At 42.2% G+C, this 19,737-nt stretch overlaps 1 protein-coding gene across 1 annotated transcript in view; it reads left to right on the top strand.

The window, feature by feature from the left end:
* Positions 1-19,737, top strand: part of LOC134348078 (cilia- and flagella-associated protein 47-like) — a 712,768-nt gene that overhangs the window by 630,409 nt on the left and 62,622 nt on the right. The window contains exons 60-61 of the mRNA XM_063050919.1: positions 2,110-2,259; positions 19,282-19,450. Coding sequence (XP_062906989.1) covers positions 2,110-2,259; positions 19,282-19,450 — 319 coding nt within the window. The remainder of the gene's footprint in view (positions 1-2,109; positions 2,260-19,281; positions 19,451-19,737) is intronic.

Below are 19,737 nucleotides of genomic sequence, written 5' to 3'. Positions count from 1 at the left end.
AACACATCTACATCTAACATGTTTTAACGTGTGTTGTTTTTAATTCAAAACCTCTAACCAAGACCATTCACTGCCAGAAGTTATAATTTCCTCAAAAGGACACATCAAAATTAAAGGTTTTTGCAGTTCTTGATTTAAAAGAAATACACAGATTCTTTAAAACAGAAAGGTGATGTTGAATTCATTCTTTGCAATAGCTTTTGAATTCACCTGAGGTGGTTTTCATATGAAAGGTGACTTACATAAGAACTTCTTCAACACCCATTGCCAATGGACGTATACAAAGTATGCTTTGAACATAAAGGCATGCTGTCCCATAGCCTGATGTTATTGCTGATCTAGTTGTTACGTACTTTAAAGAAGAATCAACTGGAACAATTGTTGGATGGTTGAACCATTTAGAAAACATGATGATTCCACTTGGAAGTAAAGGAATATTCTAATAAATGATTGCCTTGAATTGAAGCCTTCGTAAGATATTTCCCCTTGTCCAGAACAATAAAACTAAAGAATATTACCTTCAGTTGAAGGGTAACAAATACAATTCCACAGCTCAACTCAAAGATTTTTGTGGCATTCCTTAGCCAATTGCCTTAGAATTCACCACTTCTATATGAACAGAGGAGAATGGCAGAACAAACAATTAATTGTCTCTCATGAAGACTCGTCAAACACTAACATATTTTAAGGAATTGTATGTTCTGAATCAAGTCACTCATCCCATCATTCCTGTGTTTGCTGAACTACAATGTCTCCAGCAACATTTTATTTGTAAAGTTCTCCCTTTTGTTTTCAAATCACTTTCATGGTTTCATTTAGAATCAGGATTATGGTTATTATCACTGACATACACTCAGAGTTACTTTATAGTGGACAGGAGTGGAACCCAGTGTGGTCTTCTGCTGCTGTAGTCCATGCACTTACAGATTCGACATGTGGCACATTCAGAGATATTCTTCTGCACACCACTGTTATAAAGTGTGGTTATTTGAGTTACTGTTGCCTTTCTGTCAGTTTGTACCTGTTTGCCCATTCTCCTCTGACTGTTCTCGTTAACAAAGCATTTTCATCTACAGAACTGCCACTTACTGGCTGCATTTCATTCTTCACACCATCCTCTGTAAACCCTAGAGACCATTGTGTGTGAAAATCGCAGAAGATCAATAGTTTTTGAAATACACAAACCACCCCATCTGGTGCCAACAATCATTCCAAAGTCAAAGTCACTTAGCTCAAATTTCTTCCCCATTCTTTTCTTCAGTCAGAACAACAACTGAACCCCTTGACTATATTTGCATGCTTTTATGCATTGAGCTGCTGCCACAAGATTGGCTTATTAGATATTTGTACTAACAAACAGGTGTACTTACTAAAGTGGCCACTGAGTGTATGTCATGAAATTTGTTGTGTTGTGGCAGCAGTACTGTGGAATACATTAAAAAATCACTATGCTACAATAAGAATACGTATATAAAAATAAATGAATAGTGCCAAAGAAGTGGAAAGTAGTGAGGTCATGTTTATAAGTTCATGGACCATTTAGAAATCTGATAGCAGAGTGGAAGAAGCTGTTACTAAAACATTGAATGTGTGTCTTGAAGCACCTGTACCTCCTCGTTGATGGTAGTAATGTAAGGAGAGCACATCTTGGTTGGTGAAGGTCTTTCACTTCTCCAACACCACAATCCAAGATCTCTGCTGTTCACACATTTAGAATTTACCCCATCCCAGACTTTCATCACTCTACCACTGGTCAACAAGTCAGGCTTTAAGTTCCAGGATTTCCTCTATATTTCTTAGTCTCTTTATGTCTTTTTGCACTTCTCAAATGCTCAAGGTTTTTGTTCAATCATTCATCAGCTTAATCTAATAACTTGTTATGTTGTTTAGTGATGAATTTTGTTTGATTGCATTTATGTGAAGTGCTTTGGAACATTTTATTATATTGAAAATTTTATATGAATTTGGGTTATTGTGATCATCTTATATACATCTAAGCAATGCCATAAAATACTCATATTCAGGAGCTGCAAAGATTTTTGAAATGTACTGTTAAAATTTCTGAGCAAGCCCCTAAAATCTGAATATAAATATTCTTGTTTTCCCTAGCTGTGATCCAGTGCCAAGCTCGACAAAGAATAGAAAAAACAATAGAAATTGTCCTGACTGGTGCAGTTCCTGGTTCTTCACAAACAGTAGCAATGGAGACTGCAGCTACTGTTCATACTTGTGATCATGAGGAGATTCAGGAAAACAATGGTAAGTTGCAGAGTTCAATGTAGTAGTTTTCTGTCTGTTATCCTCCCCTCATTATAAGAAACAGCCAAATATTGCATGGCATCTCATGAAATGTTTTTTTTCATATAACTAACTTTAAAGCTTTACTGGCTGTATAGGTATCAAAAGACATGACAAAATTCTTTGTAATTCTAATTGCTCATAGTATCTTGTAGTTTTGGTCCCCTAATCTGAGGAAAGACATTCTTGCCATAGAGGGAGTACAAAGAAGGTTCACCAGATTGATTCCTGGGATGGCAGGACTTTCGTATGATGAAAGACTAGATCGACTAGGCTTATAGTCGCTGGAATTAAGAAAATTGAAGGAGGATGTTATTGAAACGTATAAAATTCTAAAGGGATTAGACAGGCTAGATGCAGGAAGATTGTTCCCGATGTTGGGGAAGTCCAGAGCGAGGGTTCACAGTTTAAGGATAAATGGGAAGCCTTTTAGGACCAAGATGAAGAAAAACTTCTTCACACAGAGAGTGGTGAATCTGTGGAATTCTCTGCCACAGGAAACAGTTGAGGCCAGTTCATTGGCTGTATTTAAGAGGGAGTTAGATATGGCCCTTCTGGCTACAGGGATCGGAGGTATGGAGAGAAGGCAGGTACGGGGTTCTGAGTTGGATGATCACTCATGATCATACTGAATGGCGGTGCAGGCTCGAAGGGCTGAATGGCCTACTCCTGCACCTATTTTCTATGTCTCTATGTTTTTCTATGTTTCCACCAGGGTATATTTTTTTCTTTTACAATGATTTGCAAATACACCAGTAATAGTTATTCTTATAACAACTTGGGCTGAAACGCAATCAAGTTCATAAAATTCACAGCAATATTTATGGGGCTTTAATTCTCACTGCCTGTTACATTATTTCAATAAATACATGGTAACATCTATGATACCTACTGAGCATTAAGGTGTCAATTAAAGACCTAGTACATTCATATCAATTGTTTTTCAGCAGGCAAATAAATAATAGGCTTGTGGACTTTGTCCTATTAAGTATCATGGTTGATATGTATCTCCTGCATCAATAAACGTGAGCCTTTATATTTTATAAGATTCTCCTATTGCCCTCACTGTGACCCACGTAACTCTCTTGATGACCAACACGTTCAGGCAGGCAATGAGCAATTTCAGGACATTGGAACATCTGTCTCAAATAATGTTGTGGTTGAGTATAAGATCTTAAATTTCACTTGGGAGATGCTTTCCTGATAATTTAAAAACAAGTATTTCTCAAAAAGAAGCCAAGATCAGCAGATAGATTATTTGGCCAAAACATTACATAGACAAACAACACTCAGAAAGTGTTATTATAAAAATGTTAATAACTTTAGCATGAGGTTAGGGTGCAACAAAAATGAATAGAAAAAAAGGAAACATTTGAAGGTGGTAAAATGAGCACAGTATTATAATAATTCTGAAGATTTGTGGCTCTTTCCAAACATTCACTGTTATGGCAGGAGAAATACAAGGAAGACTGTATAACAGGCTAAATGCCAGTTATATCAAATTATAATCTTCCATTAAAACATTTGTGTTGCAAAGAATGGGACGAACCCAAATGTAGGACACCAGCACGGAGATTGAGTTAGGATGCAGACGAGGGTGAGGGAGCGGCTGGAGCTGAACGGCAAACAGGAGGGTGAACAGGAAAGCAGGAGGCAAGCAGAACACAGGGTGTTGCTGGCGCTGAATGGCAAACAGGAGACAGGCTGCAGGCAAAACTTATCTTGACACAGAGCATAGAAAGTCAAGCGGTAGACAATACTTTTCTTGACATGGAGAGACGGAGTTACACAGGTAAACCTAGGTACTGAAGTAGAACTTAGAATACTTATCTTGACACAGTGAGACAGAATTGCACAGGTAATCCTCGGTGCTAAAGTAAAACTTAGAATCCTTATCTTGACTCAGAGAGAAAGTTACACAGGTAGTCCTCGGTACTGAAGTAAAACTTAGAATACACAATCCTAAGCGGCCAGGAACGTTAATTACCACACTGGCTAAAACAACAATCTGGCAACGAGTGGATGCAAAGCCGGGGTTTTTATGCTGCAGGTCTTGATGAGAACCAGGTGTGTTGTCATCAAAGGGAATTAGGATAAAATGGGGAATTAACGATCGAGACCGTGACACAATCAAAGGGAATTAGGAGAAAATGGGGAATTAACGGTCAGGACCGTGACAATAGCGCCTCCCCAAATGGGAGCCTCCAGGCAAACCACCAGGCTTGTCCGGATTGTCGTGATGGAAATCTCAGATAAGGGAAGAGTCCAAGATGAAGGAGCAGGGAATCCAGGTGCACTTCTCAGGACCGTATCCCTCGCAATCGACCAGGTACTGGAGATCACTGCCTCGGTGGCGCACATCCAGCATTCGCCGGACGGTGTAAACTGGATAGTCGTCAATGATCCGGGCGGGTGGAGGAGGTTCAGCAGGAGGGCACAAAGGGCTGACAGACATGGGTTTCAGTTGGGAGACATGGGACGTGGATGAATGTGCATAGATCTGGGCAGTTTGGGTTTGACCACTGAGGGGTTGATGAGGCTCTCGATTTTGAATGGTCCGATGTAATGAGGGGCGAGGTTCTTGGATTCATTCGTGAGGGGGATGTCTCTTGAAGAGAGCCAAATCTTCTGAACAGGCCGATAGTTGGGTGCTGGAATTCGGTGGCGATCGGCTATCCTCCGGTTGCTGTCAGTGGAGCGGAGCAGAGCCAAACGTGCTTCCTTCCAGACCTTGCGGCACTGGCAGAGATGGACCTGAACTGAAGGCACAGCGATATCATCTTCATGGGCAGGAAACAGAGGGGGTTGTTAACCGAGGGAGCATTCGAAAGGAGACATTCCGGTGGCAGTGCTGACCAAGGAGTTGTGGGCGTACTCAACCCAAGTGAGATGGGTGCTCCAGGATGACGGATTACTGGTGGAAATGCAGCGCAGTGCTGCTTCCAAATCCTGATTTGCTCGCTCCATCTGACCGTTAGTCTGTGGATGGAAACCGGAAGACAGACTTACTGAAGCTCCGAGGACATGACAGAAGGATTTCCAGACTTGAGAGATGAATTGGGGGCCCCGGTCAGAAACAATGTCAGAGGGAATTCCATGAAGGCGGAAGACGTGTTGGACAAAGAGGTTGGCTGTTTCATGGGCAGTAGGGAGTTTCAGAAGGGCTATGAAGTGCACAGCTTTGGAGAAACGGTCCACCACGGTGAGTACAGCAGTGTTACCATGTGAAGGGGGTAGTCCAGTGATGAAATCCAGAGCAATGTGGGACCAAGGGCGGCCAGGAACAGGTCGGGGATGAAGCAGCCTAGCAGGTGGCTGATGGGAGGCTTTTCCGTGGGCACACACAGTACAGGCTAAGACGAAAGAGCGAGTGTCAGCATCCATGGTGGGCCATCAGAAATGTCGCTTCAGAAGGGACAGAGTTCGATCGATTCCGGGACAGCAGGTGAAACGAGAAGTATGTCCCCACTGGAGAACCTGAGACCGAACAGAGTCAGGCATGAAGAGGCGATTGGAGGGGTGTCTATTGCCTGGGTCAGGTTGAGTCCGTTGGGCCTCTTTGACTATGGATTCGATCTCCCAGGTGAGGGCAGCCTCAACACAGGATGGTGGAAGAATGATATCAGGGTTGGAAGGGCCCTCCTTGGAGACGTATTGACGAGAGAGAGCATCTGGTTTCCCATTCTTGGAACCAGGACGATAGGTGAGGGTGAATTTGAAATGGCCAAAGAAAATGCCCAACGGGCTTGGCGGGAGTTAGGGCGTTTAGCTGTTTGGATGTATGCCAGGTTCTTATGGTCCATCCAGATAATGAATGGATGTTCTGCTCCCTCCAGCCAGTGCCTCCACTCCTCCAAGGTGAGTTTGACGGCCAGCAACTCCCGGTTCCCAACATCTTATTTCCGTTCGGCGGGGGATAGGTAGTGAGAGAAGAAGGAGCAGGGATGGAGCATTGGGAGAGGACCGCTCCCACCCCAGAGTTGGAGGCTTCGACTTCCACAATGAATTGGCGAGAGGGGTCAGGTCAGACCAGGATAGGAGCAGAGGTGAAACACTTCTTCAGCTCCAAGAAGGCTGAGTCCACTTCGGAGGTCCAGTGGAAGGGGGTCACAGGAGAGGTGAGCTGAGTAAGGGGCGCTGCCACCTGGCTGTAGTCCCTGATGAAGTGACAGTAGAAGTTTGCAAACCCCAGAAATCACTGGAGTTGTTTGAGCATCGTGGGTTTTGGCCACTCCGTCACCGCCCGGATCTTTTCGGGATCCGCCCTCACCTGCCCGCTCTCAATGATGTACCCCAGGAAACTGATGGAACAGGCATGGAACTCGCACTTCTCTGCCTTAATGAATAGCTTGTTCTCCAAAAGCCTCGGAAGGACCTGACGGACTTGATGGGTGTGCTCCTGAAGACTACGGGAGAAGATTAGGATGTCGTCCAAATAAACAAAAACAAAACGGTTAATAAAGTCCCTAAGGACGTCATTTACCAGAGCTTGGAAGACGGCAGGGGCATTGGTGAGACTAAGTGGTATGACCAGATATTCGAAATGACCAAGGGGGGGTGTTAAAGGCTGTTTTCCATTCTTCTCCCTCCCTTATCCTGACCAGGTAATAGGCATTCCGCAAGTCCAACTTAGAGAAAATTGTGACTCCATGAAGGGGCTCGAATGCCGAGTTGATAAGGGGCAGGGGATACTTATTCTTTATGGTGATGTTGTTAAGGTTACGGTAGTCAATGCAGGGATGCAGTGAGCAGTCTTTCTTCCCCAGAAAGAAGAAACCTGCACCTACAGGGGAAGATGAGATTCGGATAATGCCAGCCACGAGCGAGTCATTTACTTAAGTCTACATAGCTTGCCTCTCTGGTCGGGACAGGTTGTACAGCTGACTGGTGGGTAGTGAGGCTCTGGGGAGAAGGTCAATTGCACAATCGTAAGGGCGATATGGGGGCAGGGAAAGAGCCCGTTAGGCTTGCTAAACACTTCTCCCAGATTGTGATACTCTACGGGAACCTTGAACAAGTCGGGGCCCAGGGGCAGACGAGGTCCTGGTGACATCCACTGGGGAAAGAGCTGATTGCAGACAAGTGGAATGGCAAAACGAACTCCAGCTGACTATCTTCCCGGTGGGCCAGGTGATGTGGGGGTTATGACGGCTTAACCAGGAGTGGCCAAGAACTATAGGGGTTTGAGAAGAGAAAATTAAATTGAATCGTACCTGTTCCCAATGGTTTCTGGAGAGGAGGAGAAGCAGGGGTTCTGTGCAGTGTGTGACCCGGGCCAGAAGTTTACCGTCCAGTGCCGGGGCTTCCAGGGGGGTACACAATGGTTCACGAGGAATTCCGGCTTGGAAGGCTGGGTTTTCATCCAAAAAGTTTCCCTCTGTGCCGGAGTCCACCGGTGATAACAGAGGCAAGGTTGTAACACAAAGTGGCTTGAAGCTGCATCCGGGGTCGGGGGATGGAAGAGATGTTGTCTGACTCACCAGGGTCTCTCTTGCTACTGGTGAGCCTTCCCTTTTGGCTGAAGGGGACAGGTGGCAAGGAAATGGCTGAACTGGCCGCAATAGAGACACTCACCCGCTCTCAATCTCTGGAGTCATTCAGTGGGAGAAAGGCTGTTCCATCCCAGCTGCATGGGTTCCTTTCCCGGGGCAGTGGAAATGGCAGGGCTGGGAGCTACTCTAGGAGCAGGAGGAGGAGAGAGGCTTATTCTGGCAGGAGCTGGTAATAAGTGCCAAGAAGTGGCCAAAGGTGGTGGACGACCAATTCTTTCGCTATGGCGTTCTCGGAGACGATTGTCCAGCCTGGTGGCTAGGGAGATCAGGGAATCCAGGCTGTCGGTGTCGTCTCTTGCTGCCAACTCATCTTTCACCATGTCACTGATTGCACTCCAACCCCCTGGAGTGACTCATTGTTCCACCCCGAGTTGGCCGCTAACGTCCGGAACTCCACGGAATATTCGGCAACACTGCGTGAGCCCTAGCGGAGAGTGAGTAGATGCTTGGCGGTGTCTTTACCACGGACGGGGTGGTCAACGATCTTTCTCATTTCCGCGATAAGAGTGGCGAAAGAAAGCAGATATCCGGTTGGTTATCCCAAACTGCTGTGGCCCACGCTAATGCACTTCCCCACAACAACCCCATGATATAAGCAATCCTTGACTTATCCATGGAGTAAGTTGATGACTGCTGTTCAAACACCAGGGAGCACTGAAGGAGGAAGGCCCGGCACTTCCCCAAATCTCCAGCGTAGTGCTCCAGCTTAGGTACGTGACACTCTCTTGGCGGGGGTGTTGCTGACATATGGGGGGGGGCAGGTGTTGCCGCTACAGGCTGTCTGGGCTGGTTAGACAGGGTTCCAGGAGTGGGTCCAGTGATATGATTGGAGACACGGACCACCTGGTTACTGATCTGTGTGACGTGAGCAGACAGGGAACGGAAGTTCTCCATGATCTCCTGAAGGAGTTGGTTGTGCTGTCCCAGTAGGGAACCCTGGCTGGCGAGGGCTTGTTGAAGGGTATTTGTGTCCACTGAGTACGTTGTGGCCAGATCGTTCTGTTGCAAAAAATGGGGCAAACCCAAACACAGGACACTGGCACAGAGATTGAGTTAGGATGCAGACGAGGGTGAGAGAGTGGCTGGAGCTGAACGGCAAACAGGAGGGTGAACAGGAAAGCAGGAGGCAGGCAGAACTTATCTTGACACAGGGCATTGCTGGCACTGAATGGCAAACGGGAGACAGGCGGCAGGCAAACAGGAGACAGGCGGCAGGCAAAACTTATCTTGACACGGAGCATAGAAAGGCAAGCGGTAGACAATACTTTTCTTGACACGGAGAGAGAGTTACACAGTTAACCCTCGGTACTGAAGTAAAACTTAGAATACACAATCCTAAACTGCCGGGAACCTTCATTACCACACTGGCTAAAACAATGATTTGGCAACGAGTGGATGCAAAGCCGGGGTTATTATGTTGCAGGTCTTGATGAGAACCAGGTGTGTCATCATCAAAGGAAATTAGGAGAAAATGGGGAATTAACGGTCGGGACCATGACAGTTTGTTTGCCTGTTGTGAGGTTCCTACATCAATGTTACTTGATGTTAGTTTTCAAGAGATTGACCATACAAACACGTATCAGATTAACCACTTGCAAGTATTATACTAGTGTTAAACAAGTGAACAATCCAGATTATCTATTTGTTTAAGACTTGTATAATACTTACATAAAGAGCCTAAATTAAATACTAAAACTTGATACATTATCCCTTCAGATTATACATACAAACATTTTGTGCACAACAGAATGACTGAAACACACAAGAAAACAATTATCTGCCTATCACCTCCCCCAGTGCCCCTCCTCCTTCCCTTTATTCCATGATCCACTCTCCTCTCCTATAAGATTCTTTCTTCTCCTGCCCCCCGTCCACTTATCACATTCCAGCTTTTTACTTCAACCCCCTACCTTGCCCACCCTTTACCTACCATCTTCAAGCTTGTCTTCCTCCCCCTCTCCACACCCCCGCCTTCTGATTCTGGCTTCCTCCCCCTTCTTTTCGAGTCCTTCTAAAGGGTCTCAGCCCAAAACATCAATTGTTTATTTGTTTCCATTGATGCTGTCTGACCTGCTGAGTTCCTTCCGGATTTTTTTTTTTGCATGTTGCCCTAGATTTTGAGCATCTGCAGGATCTCTTATGTTTAGCATAGCTGAAAAGAAAGATTGGTTTAATTGACCTGGTGCTGTCAACTACCAAGGGAAAGAATCACTACAGTACATAGCTCTCTTTATTACCGAGACTTAAAATAATATTCATTTTAGTGTGTATATATTTCAGAAGCTATGCAAGATATACAATAAATGATAATGCATATGGATCAGCTTTCATTCTGAGGAACTTTAACCAATGTCACCATCCATTACCGTAGCAGAAGAATTTGTTATGTTCCGAAATGATATGGGTAAACCTGGAAGTATACATGGTGTGGCTGCTTTAATGGTTATTCCAGTTGTCTATTTTCCACGGAATATTCCCTCAATGTTTACCAGCACAAAGCAGATGGACCCATCTTAGCAAATGTAGTTAGGTTTTCTTCACTGAGCAGAGTTTAGTTTGTTTAATTAACTTTAATGACGCAGAGTCGTAGAATTATAGAAAACTACAGCACAGAAACAGGCTCTTCAGTCCATATAGTTCATGCCAAACCATTTAAACTGCCTATCCCATTAACCTGCACCAGGACCATAGCCTTCCATATCTTTACCATCCATGTACCTATACAAACTTCTCTCTAACGTTGAAATCGAGCTCGCACTTGCGCTGGCAGCTCATTCCACACCCTCACAACCCTCTGAGTGAAGGAGTTTCCCCTCATGTTCCCTTTAAACTTTTCACTTTTCACCCTTAACCCATGACTTCTAGTTGTAGTCCCACCCAGACTCACTGGAAAAAACCTGCTTGCATTTACCCGATCTATAGCCCTCATAATTTTGTATACTCTATGAAATCTTCTCTGAATCTTCTATGTTCCAAAGAATAAATTCCTAACCTATTCAATCTTTCCATGTAACTCAGATCTGCCAGACCCTTAACATTTTTGTAAATTTTGTTGTTGGCTGAAAAATTTGAACACAAGCAAGCCTTCACAGAAAGGGGAAATTAGTATTTGAACAAATGAAAAGGAGTAGTTCAAAGTACATCTATTATCGAAGTATGTATACTTTATACAACCTTGAGGTTCACCTCCTCACAGGCAGCCACAAAACAAAGAAATCCAATAGAACCCATTTAAAAAAAGAAGCCCATCAAACACTAAATGTGCAGAGAGAAAAAAACAAATCATGCAAACAATAAAAGTAAGCAAATATCGTTCAGAACTGAAGTTCGTGGAAGTGAGTCCACAGACATGAAGCCAGGCATCACTACAGCTGATTCAGGAGCCCATTAGTTGCAGGCCACAGCCTCAGTTCAGCGTAGAGATCAGTATACCTCATGGAGCAGCGAGCTGAACCAGCCCATCCCATGCCTTTAGCCCCAACACCCTGAACTTTTCAAACTAGTCCAGCACTCAAATCAATCAAACCTCGGGTCTTCCCTTGCTCTTGGGTATGGGCTCCACCTGAATTCTGCCTTGCCTTTGCCTCGCCTTTGCCTCACCTCTGCTCACCTTGCCTCATTTCTGCTGCATAGAGTTGCCTCCAAGTCCGCTCCAGCAATGGAAGAACAATAGTTCATTCTCCACTCTCAGACCTGAACCTTGCTGTATCGATTCAGCCCATACACACCATGCTACAAGCATCCTGCACCTTCAATACTTCAGCTCACATCACAAAGAATGCCGTTGTACAGACAGTTCATCTCCAAAAAGGAAGTTACAGGCTATTGTTTGTAGTGATTGTTTGCCTGAAAAAAGTGTGATTAATAAAGTAGTTATTTCTTTGTTTTAAACCATAATCAGAAGACCATAAGATATAGGAATAGAATTAGACCCATACAGGTACTGGTTGAAATGTTTTATACCTCAAACCAGACAAAAGGACACCCTATCAATCTCTGCGTAATTTTTATTTGCAGCGGTAAAGGAGCATGATTCAAAGGCTATGGGACATTCACTTCTATCATGCATAAAATGTAACTTAACTGCACCGATACCATTAGCTGTCAAGGCAAGTGTCTCTGGATGATATTGATCATAATGTGTGAGTACACTGTCTGACGTCACCATTTCCTTCATATTTTTGGAAAGCAACCTCACACTGTCTTGTCCATTTCTATTTCTTTCTGATCTGTGGCAGTGAGTTCAAGGGGTGGAGCACAGTAGCCAAGTTTGGAAGGAACCTGTTATAGTAATTGACAAATCCTAAAAAGGACCACAATTGTGACATGTCCTTTGGTCTTGGGGCATCCGTCACAGCTTTAATTTCCTCAGGTAACTTGGGTAAACTTTGTGCATCAATGGGGTGATCACTGTAAGTGATTCTTGGTTTAAAGAGTTCACACTTGTGTCATGCTTTGAGCCCACAAGCTTTGAATCTTTTAAACACTGTTTTGACATTTTGGAGATGTTCCTTGTCGTGATGTAATCCAGGTAACACTGAGTGCCTGGGCAGCCTTGCTGCACCTGCTGCATAGCTGTCTGCCAGAGCACAGGTGCAGATAGATGCTACTCCAAAAATAAGACTACTATAGCAATAAAGCCCTTTCTCAGTGTTTATAATGAGAAACACTTTGGACTCTTCTTCCATTTCTATCTGTAGGTAGGCCACAGCTGAGTCCACTTTACTGAAGTGTTTCCCTACAGAAAGGTTTGCAAAGATATCCTCTATCCTGGACAGAGGGTATTGATCTACTTTCTGTACCGGGTTGATGGTGACTTTAAAATCGCCACGAATCCTGACAGACCTATCCTTCTTGGCTACTGGGACCACATTGGTGTTGCCCATGGGCTTCACTCAAACTTGGAAAAAATTCCCTTGGCCTCCACGCAATTTAACTCACTGGCTACTTTGTCACAGATGGCATAAGAACCGGACGGGCTTTGTAAACCTGGCTGTGGCATTTTCATTTAACACTATTTTACCCTTGATATGTTTGATTTTTCCAATGCCATCCTGGAACACTGCTGTGGCATCATCCAGTACCTCTTATTTCTCTTTCAGTTGACCCTAGTACAGGAGATGGGGCATTCAAATAGTTGATGGATCTTCAATCAAGTTGTAGTTACCTCAGCCAGTCATGACCCCACAATGCTGCCCTCTTGTTTTATAGCACATACAAGCTCAGTGTGGCTGGTTGGTTGTTGTATACCACTGTTAAAAATGTCATTCGTACAGGAGTTATTTTTTCTCCAGTGTAAATTCTTAGTTAGATAACTGCAGACTTCAGTTCATTATCTTTGAAATGACATTCAAACTCAATTTGTGGAATGACTGAAACAGATGAGGCAGTGTCCAATTCCATTTTAATTAATTTGCTGTTCACATCCAGTCACTTGTTAGTTTTCACATTGTAAGTCTCAGGGCTACCCAGTTAGACCATAAGACCATAAAACATAGGAGCAGAATATGCCATATGACCCACCAAGTCTGCTCTGCCATTCATTCATGGCTGATCCTTTTTTCCCTTCCTCAGCCCCAGTCCCCTGCCTTCTCCCCGTAATCTTTGATGCTATGTCCAATCGAAAACCTAACAAGCTCTGCCTTAAATACACCCAACGATCTGGCCTCCACAGCTGCCTGTGATAACACATTCCACAAATTCACCACCCTCTGGTTAAAGAAATGTCTCTGCATCTCTGTTTTAAATGGATGCTCCTCTGTCCTGAGGCTGTGCCTCCTGTCCTAGACTCCCCAGCATGGGAACATTCTTTCCAAATCTACTCTATCTAGGCCTTTCAATATTCAAAAGGTTTCAATGAGAGCCCCTCTTCTTCTAAATTCCTGCAAGTACAGACTGAGAGCCATCAAATGTTCCTTGTTTGATAAACCTTTTATTTCTGGATTCATCCTTGTGAACCTCCTCTGAACATTCTCCAATGCCAGCACATCTTTTCTTAGATGAGTAGCCTAAAACTGTTCACAGTACTCAAGGTGAGGCCTCACAGTGCCTTATAAAGGCTCAGCATCACATCCCTGCTCTTGTATTCTAGACCTTTAGAAATGAATGCCAACATTGTATTTTCCTTCTTCACCATCAACTTTGACTGCAAGTTAACCTTTAGGGTATTCTGCACAAGACTGCCAAGTCCCTTTGCATCTCAGATTTTTGGATTTTCTCACCATTTAGAAAATAGTCCGTACATATATTTCTACTACCAAAGTGCATGACCATGCATTTCCAACATTGTATTTCATTTGCCACCTTCTTGCCCATTCTCCTAATTTGTCTCTGTCCTCCTGCAGCCTACCTGTTTCCTCAATACTACCTGCCCCTCCACCAATCTTCGTATCATCTGAAAACTTGGCAACAAAGCCATCTATTCCATCATCTGAATCATTGATATATGGCATAAAAAGAAGCAGTCCTAACACCAACCCCTGCAGAACACTGCTAGTCACTGGCAGTCAACCAGAAAATTATCCTTTTACTCCCAGTCACTGCTTCCTACCAATCAGCCAATGCTCTAACCATGCCTGTAATTTTCCTGTAATATCATGGGCTCTTAATTTGGTAAGTAACCTCATGTATGGCACTTTCTCAGAAGCCTTCTGAAAGTTCAAATATACAATATCCACTGCATCTCCTTTATCTATCCTACTTGTAATCTCCTCAAAGAAGTCCAATAAGTTCATCAGGCATGATTTTCCCTTAAGGAAATCCCTAAAGGATGCTAACTCTGTCCTACCTTGTCCTGTGTCATGAAGTACTCCATAACCTCATCCTTAACAAGTGACACAGTTCTGTGTCACTTTCATTATTATCAAACTTTTCATCAACAACATATAGATTAGTGCTCTTTTGCAACTACAACTTGATTTTTTTTATTTTTTTCTCTTCCCTGTGCAGTTCATATATTTTTAATCTGCCTGACATGCTATTTGTATTTGTCCTACGTTCTTGCATTTTCTGCAGTTTTCACCTTTAAACCTACATTGGTGTGGTATATATGAGCCCTTGCCACAACGGTGACACAATTATTTTGGCCAGGTCAGTTTGGACTTTGCAATTTTGTTCACTCTCACTTTCATTCCTGACTACAACTCAATTGCATCTCTGGCTGCTTTTTCTATTGATACAGCGATTTCAACTGCCATTTTAAATATAAGTTGTGTTTCAGTTAGGAGAAATTTTTGAAAGCTTTCTTATAAGATTCTACAAACTAAACAATCTCTCAGTACATTATTAAGCTCATCACTCAACTGACAATGCTCGAGCAATTCCTTCAATTCAGCCACATAAGCCGAAATGGACTGGCCTTCCCTTCGATTCGACTTATGAAACCTAAAGCATTCTACAATCAACAATGGTTTTGGTTCTAAATGTTCCTGTATTACATTCACAATATCAGCAAATCTTATTTCAGCTGGCTTGGTTGGAGCTGTTAAACTTCTGCACAAACTCTATGCTTTTCCACCCATTATTTCTTTTTGTTTCAAAATACTGTTCAATTCGTTCAGTATACATCATCTAGTTATTTGCTGTGCAGTTGAATATGTCAATCTTTCAGATGCAGCCAGCTACTTCTACTTTTAAAATATTTATTATTATGATCACCCAGTACTCGCTGTTTATGAACCTAGTTGCTTGCTAATTTTGTCCACTTCTTGCCTTTTTAAAAAATGAAACATCTCTATCCTGTTCCAAAGAAAAAAATGTGCTGCACTTCAACGGGTAGGTAGTCATCTTGGATTTATTTTAAAACTTCCTCATTGCCAATGTTATGTTTTGTAACTCCAGAAACAAATTGGGAAAAAAAACACAGGAGCTGAGATATGTTTTGTCTACTTTGTTTTTTACCTTTTTAGTGAGGCACTCACATATGACGTGGTGGTGTGATGGCATATGTTATTCACATATATTACTTCTTATATACAGTATAACCCATATTGAATTATATAAACAAACAAAAACATGCTTCATCAAACAATATATTTACAATATTACACAAATATTATTGAATATTGAATACACTACATTGATTGACTTCTTGATCTCCCAGCTTACCTCATAGTGGCCCTTGCAATTTATTTGTCCACCTGCACTTCACTCTCTCTGTTACTGTAACAATATATGCTGGATTCTGTTTTATTTTTACTACCTTGATGTAATTATGTATGAAGGATCTATCTAAGAGACACACAAACTAAGAGCTTTTCACTGTATTTCAGTATATGTGACAATAATAATAACATAAACCAATCCTTATTAGCAGCTGCAGACCATTTGTTTAATTCAACATTCCTGCCGATTCATTTGTGCTGCAGACTGATCCAAATTGATTTCCAGTTTCTTATGTTATCTCAAAAATTGCATAAACAATACACTTTTAACAAATCTAGGAGTATTCTAGCCCTGGGACAGACTGCTGGTTTTGTGCATTTCTGTGCATTTAATCAATTGCTGCTAGCAATTTTTCACCTAAATTCACAACAGAATCACAGAAAACTAAGATAGATTTAATGGTTTAAATACAGAGAGAATGCTGAAGGGTGTCTATCTTCTGGTCTGAACCCTTGAAAGTCAGTGTTAAAGCATCTTATGTACCAGCACTTCTCTTTTTTTGCTGTTCTCATAAATCCTCGTCAACATTTCTCTCAGACTTTTTGTCAAGGACTTCAATCTGTATAGTGTCCTCTCAAAGCATTAATTTCCTGAATACTCCCAATATTTTATTCCACAGATTGTTGAGATGTAGATCTAACTTCCCACACAGTGAACTCTGGATTTCAAGTACGTTGCCATGGGGAATTGCCAAGATGAGGCCAGGCATTTCCTCATAAAAGAAAAAAGAAATATTTGTATTAATGGTGTCTGCTCCTTTGGATTGAATTAATGAAGAAGAATTAAATGAGCTCTGTTACAAAATGCAGGAACTTGGGAATGTAACTTAAGTTCCCATTCTAAACTTAATGATCTTGAAATTGCATTCCATTAACTCTTTAATAATTAACTAATTCGGCCAAATTGGTTGGGTATTATTTTAGCTGTTATTTCAATGTCAATTATGTTAACAATTTTTGAAATTGATGATGAATGAATTTCGTTTCAACAAGTTCAGTGTTTGTGCCCAACTTTTCATATGGCAGATTTCAAAGCTTGTTTATGGACTTTCAGCAATTTTAATTGGACAGCTGACATAGAAAAAAATCAGAAAATCAGCGGATTCCGGTTAATTGAGCCATCAGTTAATCAGAGCAGCCGCTTATTTGGGACAACTCTTAAAGAACAAAAACTAATCAAGAAAATTGCCAGGATTCTCTTCATTTATTTGGCATAGTATCTAACTAGCATCAGACGTATGCACTTGTGTGGTTGTTAAAGCAACCTTGCTTAGAGCAAAAAGTTTTAAGATATCATCAGTTGCATGTGTTTGTGTTCAAAAAGCAGTGATTTTTGACACTAATATTTGGTGAGAAATAAGCAGTAAGACAACTCAGAACTGTTTTGCTCACTGTAGTTTCAAGTATTCAGGTTTCAGATGCCACAAACAGCCGGGAGTGTAAATGAAATTATTTCACTACTTCAACGAGTTAGGAACTATGAAGAATCCGAAGGTATTGAGAATCATCTTGAATGTTATAATGAAAATGAAGATTTGGAGGATCCAGTTGCCAAAAACATTGTATGAAGGCAGTCCATTATCTGCACTAGGTGTCTGCATTGATTTTGTTCATTTACAGCAATCAAAAGAACACAGCAGTGTATACTGTATATATAGTCCTCTGTCGATAACTATTAGGAACTAATGCATAGTTTTATAATACTGCAGTAGTATTTATAGTGTTCTGTATTTCATTTGAATACGTAATTTGTAACTCAGTTAAATGGTAGTTTGTCTTTTTTTATACTTTTTTAATTATTTCTATTAAAATGGCTAATTGGGGCAGCTGTTTAATTGGGCCAAAGTCTACTGGTCCTGATGTGTCCCAGTTAACTGGAATCCACTGTATTGTCCTTCAGATCACAAATATCCAGGACATTCACCAAACATTTTTGCTTTTTTGGAAGAATCATGTACTAATAATAAAGACAAATTGTTTTAACAGGAACCAGATCAAGGATGTGCCAAGCCCACTTTCAGCAAGATCTCCTGCAGCTGTCATGCAGCACAAATGTGGTACCTTAGCAATGGCAAAAGTCACGTGTAGTATAATATTTGATCCACCTTCTTAAAATTATGTTCATCTCTTACAGTGGTGCATGGGAGACACAGAAGATTACTGTCTTTACAATAATCTCATACTTCCACTTTCCCCAATAAGTAAGCAGATTATTGCTGGAACAGAGCTACATTCTATCCCTGTGCTCTGGATTCTTTCTTTTCTCAAATAGTCATTTCCCATTCATCTCGCCTTTTAGTCTTTGGTACATAGCACATATCTAACTGGTGTACATTACTGCAACACTGACAAAAAGCTGGAGGAACTCAGCAGGTTAGGCAGCATCTGTGGAAAAGAATAAACAGGTGACATTTCAGGCCATGACCCTTCTGCAGGACTGAGAAAGAAAGGGGAAGATGCTAGAATAAAAAGCTGGGTGGGGGGAAAGAGGCTAGCTGGAAGGTGATAGGTGAAGCTGGGTGAGTGAGAATAGTCAAGGGCTGGAGAAGAAGAATCTGATAGTAGAAGAGAGTGGACCACAGGAGAAAGGGAAGGAGGAGGGAACCCAGGGGCAAGTGATAGGCAGGTGAGAAGAGGTAAAAGGTAAGATTGGGGAATAGAGGAAGTCGGCCGTGGGAGGAAATACTTTTTACTGAAAGAAGAAATCGATACTCATGCCATCAGGTCGGAGGCTACCGAGATGGAATAAAAGGTGTTGCTCCTTCACCCTGAGGATGGCCTCTTTTTGGCACAAGAGGAGGCCATGGACCGACATGTCGTAATGGGAATGAGAATCAGAATTAAAATGTTTGCCCACCGGGAAGTTTCACCAATGTAGAGGAAGCTGCACTGAGAGCACTAAACACAATAGATGACCCCAACAAATTCAGGTGGAGTGTTGCCTCACCTGAAAGGACTGTTTCTGATTCCCATTCCCAGAGTTAGGATCCCTTGGGCAATCCTATGTTGAGTTCAATGCTAACTAGCAGCTCCTGTAATGCTGCTTGTGCCAAACTATATTGATCTCTGCTGTTCCTTTGGATTCATCTGCTGCATGGAAAGGGGGAGCATGCTCTCCATATTGTACAGCCCTGGCTTGCGGATCACGTAGATATTTGGGATGTGATATCCATGGTCAACCCTGGCCAACAGAGGGCCTGAAGTTTCAGAGCTGGGTGTTTGAATTATAAATTATGTCATAATTTTTTTCTATTTGCTTTATATAATAGGTCAGAACATAGCTGAATTTTTTTATGAAATTCTTTATGAGACAGAGAAGGCAAGAGTTCAAATGGAGTCTACAGTTGCAATAAGCTTTGTGAATAAGGAATGGGACATACAGACTGGTGTTGTCATGCTGACCTTCAATATTGTTTTTGCACCTCCCAAACCAATAAGGTGAGTGAAGTTAAACCTGGAAATTATTACCAATGCAAACTTTGTGAAAAAATAGCAGAAACTCTATTTTTTAAATGCATGAGCAATTTACTTTATTTTTAGTACTTACTTGTTGGCAACTGGTAAACCTACTATACTAGTGAATTATACCATCCCTTACTCACTCTTCCTTCAGTTAGTCCTGACGAAAGGTCTCGGCCTGAAACGTCGACTGTACCTCTTCCTATAGATGCTGCCTGGCCTGCTGCGTTCACCAGCAACTTTGATGTGTGATACTAGTGAATCTA

This window comes from Mobula hypostoma, chromosome 6 (genome assembly GCF_963921235.1).
Source record: "Mobula hypostoma chromosome 6, sMobHyp1.1, whole genome shotgun sequence".
Classification (NCBI taxonomy): domain Eukaryota; kingdom Metazoa; phylum Chordata; class Chondrichthyes; order Myliobatiformes; family Myliobatidae; genus Mobula; species Mobula hypostoma.
This window is presented reverse-complemented; position numbering and strand designations above follow the sequence as displayed.